This window comes from Mesitornis unicolor, unplaced genomic scaffold (genome assembly GCF_000695765.1).
Source record: "Mesitornis unicolor isolate BGI_N332 unplaced genomic scaffold, ASM69576v1 scaffold37121, whole genome shotgun sequence".
In the NCBI taxonomy this organism is placed as follows: Eukaryota; Metazoa; Chordata; class Aves; order Mesitornithiformes; family Mesitornithidae; genus Mesitornis; species Mesitornis unicolor.
This window is the reverse complement of record NW_010163795.1, coordinates 934-8,976: the sequence shown is the minus strand read 5'-3', so window position 1 is coordinate 8,976 and position 8,043 is coordinate 934. Positions and strand designations below refer to the sequence as shown.

Sequence of the window (8,043 nt, the reverse complement as noted above, 5' to 3'; positions counted from 1 at the left end):
TCTTTCCCTGTCCCTAAGTGGGAATCTGCTGTGCTTTACGTTTTCTATGCCAGATATGCCTTGCACTGTCTTCTGCTAGGCAAAGCTGCTAAATTCACATAGCCTACACCTGAGAATGAGAGATCAAATGTAGTGGCATGCAGCTGAGCAGCTTAATTGTTTACTTTTTACGTTTGAATAAATTATTTTATCTTTTTATTGCCTTATTGAAACTCCTTAGTTTCCTGTAAAAGTCAATGAGAGGCATCAGAATGCTTATGTATATTATTAAAGAAGTTATTACATAAAATTCTTACTGAAGACAATTATTGTTTATATTTTATTGAAGAGTATTAGATAGCTGACCAGAATATTCTTTTTTATACCATTGTTTTTCCATAGAAACTCCAGCAGTTCTTGTTAGCAGAAATTGCTCTACCTCTCTTGTCCCAAAGCCTCAGTGGGTTGGAAGAACAAAGAGGGATGTATATGAACGTTTAGCCACCATGAAATATGTGGCTTTAGTCTTTATGGACATTAGCCTAATAGGACAGGTTTGGAGGCTGCACATCATTGCACTCATCTAGGTGAACTGAAGTTATTGCATGTACTGATTTCATTCTGTCAATATAGGTTGTGTTAATGGCAATTACTAATTTTACCTTTTCAGGAAGGCACTGTGAATTATACAAAGATCCTTGTGTTAACATCAACTGTCAGAACGGTGGCACTTGTGACAGCGAAGGTCTAAATGCTACATGTATTTGTGCACCTGGGTATACAGGCAAGTAATTTGTACATCACACTGAATGTCTAGTTGTCAGCATTTACTGTGTCCAAAAGAAGATAAATACCATGTAAGACTGACCCTTTTCAAGGACGCAAATTCTTTGGACTTTGCTGAATTGCAATGTCTATGAGAATGAAAAGTTCTTGATATTACTTGCAACTGCTTTGAACTTTAAAATTTTTGCAGAAAAAAAAAACCCTGTTACTAAAGAGAATTCACTAAGCTATTTAACATGCCTTACTGCTTGAGATTAGATTGCATTTTAAAAACATTTTGCAGTCTTCCAGGTAAGCCAATATACTAATTGAATACTGTTGAAACTAGAAAATGTTTTAACATTGACCTTAGCTACTGTGAGATGAAGAAACTACTCATTCCATTACCTTAGTATGTAGTGGCTAAAAGCCCTAAAGTCCTTGTTATGAATCAATTTACACTTCTGGTGTAACGGTAAGCAGCCTATTTCATTATCTGGCTTTGTAATTAAACTGACATGATTGGTGTAATCCAAATATCTGCTGTAAAGATAATTTACAACCTAATGCTCTGTTAGTTGTGTAAGGTAATATCCAATATGATAGCAATAGATAAACCCATTCATAGCTGTTTTGTAGATTAAATGGTACTTTTTGATTTGTTTAGTTAAAGGACTTTTTTTGAAAAAGACTTAGCTTTCAGCTGCACTTCAGAATAAATTGTTACACCACATTTTCTTGGGATGGAATTTATATTTAAAGAAATGAGTCACACATAATCTGAGTGAGGTTAGTCAAGTCACTTGGATCTCAGACTTGGTCTTCACCTGATGGAGTGAGGATAACATTGCCCTCTTGGAGGCTACATGAGACCGTAGTCTTGAAACAGTTATAGAGTACTTTTGATGTTCTGAGAATAAAGCATCTATTGAGCTACAAGGTGTTTTGCAACAAGAGAAAAATTAAATACCTGATGTACCTGCTACATGGGGCACCTGCTATATAGAAGTTTGTTTTGCTTTTTCTGATCTAAGGTGAAGAATGTGAAATTAATGTAAATGACTGTGACAGCAACCCATGTCACCATGCTGGAACTTGCATAGATCAGCCTGGTGGTTACACCTGCCATTGTCCACATGGATGGGTCGGTGCAAACTGCGAAATACGTAAGTTTTGCAGTTTTCTAAAAATGATACATCATAATAAAGCAATTTATATTTGTCTATATACATATCTGCACAAATACTCTGAATCATCTCTAAATTAACAAAATTTTGTTAAATACTTTTTTTTTAGGTCATAATGTTTCAGAAGTGGCTATGAAAGTTAGAAAATTCTGTTTCTGGGCACTGTACTTGGAGATATGTAGTGGGCCAGATTGTCAGAGATGCAATCTCACAGCTGGGCACTGAGCAGTTTGCCTTTTAATTGCACTTATGCTTCAGAGCTTACTTTCATACTTACATTGGGTAAAGTGTATTTTCGTAGTGCTATAAGCGTGGTTCTAACAGACCTTTGTCAACTTCTGAGTACCTGCACTTGTAGCAATGTTTCAGGAAAAAAAATTTTACCTTACTTAGCTAAGGAAACAAGTCCTGTGTAATTGTACTGTGACTTGTGTGTGCATGCATTTACTAACTTTTTCAGGAATAATATTTTCAACTATAGGCCAATTTCAACCGAAATTGTTAGAAAGGTAAAATTTTACAAAACAAAATCTTTAGTAAGCATTTAGTAAGACTTAGGTTCCACTGGTGGATCTAGTGGAGGAACAGCTTCAATGCGATTTCAATTCTTAGTATGGAGAAAAGCTTCAGTGTAAGTGCACCCTTATGAGCATGTACAGAGTCCATGAGAGGAAGAAAGTATGAAGCCCAGCTGTGGGAGGGTTAAAACAGAAATTAGGCTTCATTAGTTCTGCTGCTTATGGAGCTGCTTCGTATTTCCCTGATGTCTTGTTCCTGGGCTACATATCTTGTCTTTACTAGGGAGTTTAGCTGTGTATTTAACTGCTTGAATGCTCACATACTGTGGTCATAGATCCCCTCAAGATATACAGATACACAAGGTTGTGTGAGGGGTTTTACACCACTTAGCACAGCTAATGTTGCAGGGATAGCACATAAACACATGGGAAAATGGGAAAAGCAGAACAAAGAGTGGAAGGAGCCTTTTCTACTGCCCAGCTACTCAATTATTCCAGCTTCCCCCTGTGAGGCATGCGTGCCCCTAGGCACTATATATGACAGGGAGGTTCAATCTTACATCTGTGGTTGGTCTTTCCAACCTTGCTTGTAAGTATATGAGAGACTGGATAAAAATCAGCCTAAACTTTGTTCTCTCAAGTGAGGGGTTGCCTCTGCTTAGTGCATATTTCTCTACACATAGCATCTGCTTATAGTTGAGCTGCAGTGGCCTTGCCTGCTACTCAAGAACTTGGGTTTTCTGCTTTTATCACACACTTGCAAACTGTGTAGGTCAAAATGATGAGAAGAAGCAACAGCACTTTTTTTGTTGATGTTTTAAGCCTTTTACTGATTTACTGTTTTATCTTGTGACTGCTGTGTCAGGAGGCAGGGAAGTATCTGTATAACACTGCAAGGCTGATTATCAACTAGAAATATTAGAACTTTTCTTTCCATCTCAGTATTTGAAGAATAAATCATATAGTATTGTTCATGGCAATTGTTCTTAATTGAAGAGGTTGAAGCTACTGTATTTTGTATCCAACAAATCATGATAGCTAGTAGGGTGTATATATATATAATAATAATATGATGATGATGTTAATAATATGGGAGATACCAAGAAAATCCAATCTAGGAAATTCTGGTTTGAGTTGGTGTTGAAGGAATGAAAACAGGGAAAAAAATCCTTGCATAGTCACATAAAGATGCATTTTGAAGAACAATTGAGTTTAAAATTCGAGGGTTACCAATTGGTTCTTCAATAAGCTTAACATCAGCAAATGTCTGATGTTCCTTTGCTATTAAAGTCACTTTGACACAGTATCAATGTAAAATGATGTTATGTGACACTGTGACACTTCACAACAGTCAGAAAGAAGTATGGACATGCAGCCTCTATAACCAGTGCAGTGGCTTATACATAAATCCTAAATCTCTTGGATGTTAACAGGTATATAAAGTATTATGCAAATAGAGAGAAACTGAGTTTTGAAGAAATCACTTTGCAGAAAGGATTTTAAAGTATTTTGATCTGCAGATTTTTTTCTACAGTACTATGTATCCATGGGAAGATCTTTGTGCTCAGTGTCTTTCCCTGAGCTATGAGTTGACCAACTAATGTGAACCCAATTCTAATCATATCTCGAAAGACCATATCCAGCTCTTTTATAAACAGGTGCAGCACTTCTGATCTCATTGGAGCTGAGTCCGTGGTGCACTGGATTTCTGTTCAGCTCCAAAGATTGAAACTATAAGTAAATAGTAAATCCTTGTCATACTTACCATATTGTTTCAGTAATTTGTACATAATGGTTAATAATGTATTGAAAATTAAATTTAACAGTGTATACTCTCTTCCTTTTTATTGGACCGTCCCTCTGAATGCTGGAAAAAGACATGATGAAGCCAGGCCTCAGACTTCTCAAGAGGAGAACAAGCTGGTGTTCAGGAGCCATTTGACTAAATGGATCACATTTTAGCTTTTGCGATTTTCTGTTACTAGCAATGAAGGAGGCTGTTGGTACTTTGTCTTTTTTGTAGAACAACTTTCCGTATACTATTAGTAGTTTTCCATTTTTTCACCAGCTGTTTTATCTGCAAGAAGTGACTACCCTAACAGAATTTCAGGGTTATCTTGTCAAACTGTACTTTCTAATGTTATATACAACAAACTAGACAAGATGTATGTTGCCTGGATGAATTGTGGTATTTATTATATCATCTTACGGTCCTTACCAGTGTTAGCAGTAGGATTAAATCAGTCTTAATTATACAAAGACTATTTTTCCTTTCAAAATTAAAAGCATTCACTGTAAAATGGAGCATTCACTGTAAAAATGCTTACAAAATGTCTTGTGTGAATTCTCTAATGGCTGCTGGTTATTAGTTAATATCATTATCTTTGCCACTTTTGCAATTATTGTATTTACCAAGGTAAGCCAAACCATGTGGTTACTTGAAAACTAACATGACAAAGTATTTGTAGTACAGACTGTGTGGTGCACATTGAAGCATAATTCTTAATTAATTTTAAAAATTAAATAATTTAATTTAAATTATTTTGAGCCATCATATGGTCTTTCTAGTCTTTGGAGTATAAGTTCTTATTCTTCATATTTTTATCTGGCGAGGAAGAAAGGAGGAAATTTCTGTCGTCCTTATCATCCAGAGATAGAAGACGCGAAGTCTAAATCAGAACTGTCTTGCCATGTATCTGTGCACATTAGATTTGAATTTGGCTTAGTGTGACAACCTGACTCAAACCACTGTGTGTGATGAATGTGCTGCAGAACAGAAATAGAAATCCATCCCAAATGGCACAGAGCACAACTGCATTCTCTCCCCCATATCCTGACTGGGCAGATTGCAGTAACAGTACTTTAGAAACATTAAATCACTGAATGATTTAGGCTGACCAAAACTCTACTGAAGAAGATAACACAAACAAGCAGTCCTTGGCTCACATTCGCAGACAAAAGTCTAAGCAAGCCCAAGCTCAGAGGTGCTCCAGGATTACCTTTACTGCTGTAAACAAAGAGCAATAATTTCTTCAAACTCTTCTGAGTTGAATCTCATGTTTTACAGCTTCAGACTTTCTCCCTACTTTCCTCTAAAATGAATTTTTTTTCCTCTACTTATGCTTCCCTTGTATTTCTACCATAGATGGAGATTATATCAGCAGATGCCAATGCCACTGAACTTGTGATTTCAGCTCAGATGCTCAGTTCAGTATAACTGCTATCATCAATGTCCTTGAGAACTGGCTTCTAAGAATATTTTAAATTCCCAAAGCATGAGCTTGATAGCCCTGTTCCCAGACTATTTGTGATTAAGTAAAGGGAGTTTCTAAACTAGTGCAAAGCAGAAGTCCCTTTGGAAAAGGAACATTCACCTGCTAGAAATAGCTTTTGCCTACTGTCAGATTTTGGTAGTCAAGAATGATTCAAGCCCGTTCCTGATTTTTAATTAATTCAAGGTTTGAAGTAATTTATGAGACCATAGGCTTAAAAGACTGCCAAACATGAGCCCTAGAGGGGAGTACAAGTTAATTAGAAATACTCTGACCCATGCTAGAGAAAACCAGATCTGAGGACATAGGCAATTGATAGACAATCTGTTTGGCATTGATAGACAACAGTTTAGGCATCAATAATATTTATAAAGAAGGTCTGGAATATATAAATACAAGAAACCTCTTTCAGATTGTCTTTACTTTAGGGTCCATTTTGAGACTTCTCAGAGAAATTAAGCTTGAGAGAAGACTCTAGTGGACTCAGTATTGTAGCACCTTATGAGATGCTCTTCGTATCCTTGAAATGCTAGTTTTGAAGTCTCTGCAGCCTGGTGGAGATATGCATAACAAAAGCCTGTGTTTCAAATTAAAAACCAAGCATGTTTAATACATAGTAAATTACACGTTTTAGTAGAAGGGTTCACTAACCAACTGCACAGAGAACTGGTGGATTACTAGAACCTTTTACGTAAAACCTGCCTGCCTTTAGAGACCATATAGTATATTATAACATAACGCGAGAATAACTAGATCCCTTTCTATGACTTGGGTTATACAGCAGATCACACTAGACAGTGTTTGTATATGACCTTAAAAAACTACAAAAAAGACAGCTGAAGGATCAAGATGGTGCTATTCAAATTTGTCATATGTTAGGTATGGTGACAAATCCATAACAGAGCCTGGGAAGGTTGAAGTTTCATTGTCTCCTAGCTTCAAAAGTCTCCACAGAAATATTGAAAGTGAATACCATAAAAGAATTCTATTCAGTAGGAAGGATAAATTTTAATTAATGATAACCTTTTATTTCTTATTGGTAGATCTGCAGTGGAAGTCTGGGCGTATGGCAGAGAGTCTAACAAATATGCCTCGTCACTCACTCTACATCATAATTGGGGCTCTCTGCGTAGCATTTGTTCTGATGCTCATCATTCTGATTGTGGGAATATGTCGCATCAGCCGCATTGAATATCAAGGCTCTTCCAGGCCAGCCTATGAAGAATTTTACAACTGTAGAAGCATTGACAGTGAATTCAGTAATGCAATTGCTTCTATCCGACATGCCAGGTTTGTTCTGGGGATGGTAATTTAAAAGAAATCTGTTACAATATGTAATTTCAGTCCATGCATAGTGCATCTAACTGCTGTTGGCAAAGAGTGGGCTGCTTCACTGTGAAAAGACAGTATCACCTGCCTTGCTCATTGTTCTTTTTTGATCCTTATTCTTCTCATTGGAAGTGTGATAGTCCAGCAAAACTGCTTGAAAACAGAGGGAGTTATTCTGAATTTATTTGGTGTAACTGGTGGAGAGGGATAGATGCAGAGTTCTTACCCTCTAAGACCTTCTGTTTGGGATGTATATACTCTTTAAGTGATACACACAAGTAATTTGATTAGATAGCAAAGGCACATTGATATTTGTGACTAATTTACCTGATTATTTAGTGAGACGCTTTACATCACTAGTTTTTGTGCTCCTGTTTGCCTTGAAGTTAGGATCTTTCTTTCTTACTTTCCTAGAGAGTAAACTTTTGACTTAATTTTAACAAAGCACTTGCAAGCCAGGGTTAGAAAAATACAAAAGTAGGACTGGAAGGGATTCAAGAGCTCAGGTGTAAAGCCATTGCACTGATGCAGCATTAATTTTACCTATATTTTTGCCAACTCTTGTGTTTAAGAACCTCCAAAAGAGTTGAATAATGTTTAGAAAGAGCTTTCCTAAGATCCAACCTAGGTTTTCTTTGCATGAATAGCAAAGCATTTGGCCACTTCTTTCTTCTACTCTTCAGGTTGTCATGGAGAATAATTTATCACTGTTCCCTTTATAGTAATAAGGTACATCAAGTGTTGTTCCTCCCTTCTGTAAAAACAAGCAAAGCAAAACAACCTTTTTCTTCTCTAGACTAAACTAAGCTATTTTTTCAGTATCTCCTCCTGGATCATGTCAGCTTCTTTATTGTCTCTCTGGGACATACTGCAGATTATCTTTCTTTTTTTTTTTTTGAAGGGTGGTCCCCAACTGGAAATACCTTCTCCAGCTGAAGGTTTACCTGTACAAAATGAACCAAGTAATCACCTCCTGTATCTTTACTTATGGCA

The 8,043-nt window shown here is 36.6% G+C and overlaps 1 protein-coding gene across 1 annotated transcript in view; it reads left to right on the top strand.

Moving 5' to 3' along the window:
• The window catches only part of DNER (delta/notch-like EGF repeat containing), a gene marked incomplete at both ends in the record, with an annotated part of 39,242 nt that overhangs the window by 30,909 nt on the left and 290 nt on the right, over nucleotides 1-8,043 (top strand). The window contains 4 exons of the mRNA XM_010194093.1: nucleotides 650-763; nucleotides 1,779-1,910; nucleotides 6,765-7,027; nucleotides 7,952-8,012. Coding sequence (XP_010192395.1) covers nucleotides 650-763; nucleotides 1,779-1,910; nucleotides 6,765-7,027; nucleotides 7,952-8,012 — 570 coding nt within the window. The remainder of the gene's footprint in view (nucleotides 1-649; nucleotides 764-1,778; nucleotides 1,911-6,764; nucleotides 7,028-7,951; nucleotides 8,013-8,043) is intronic.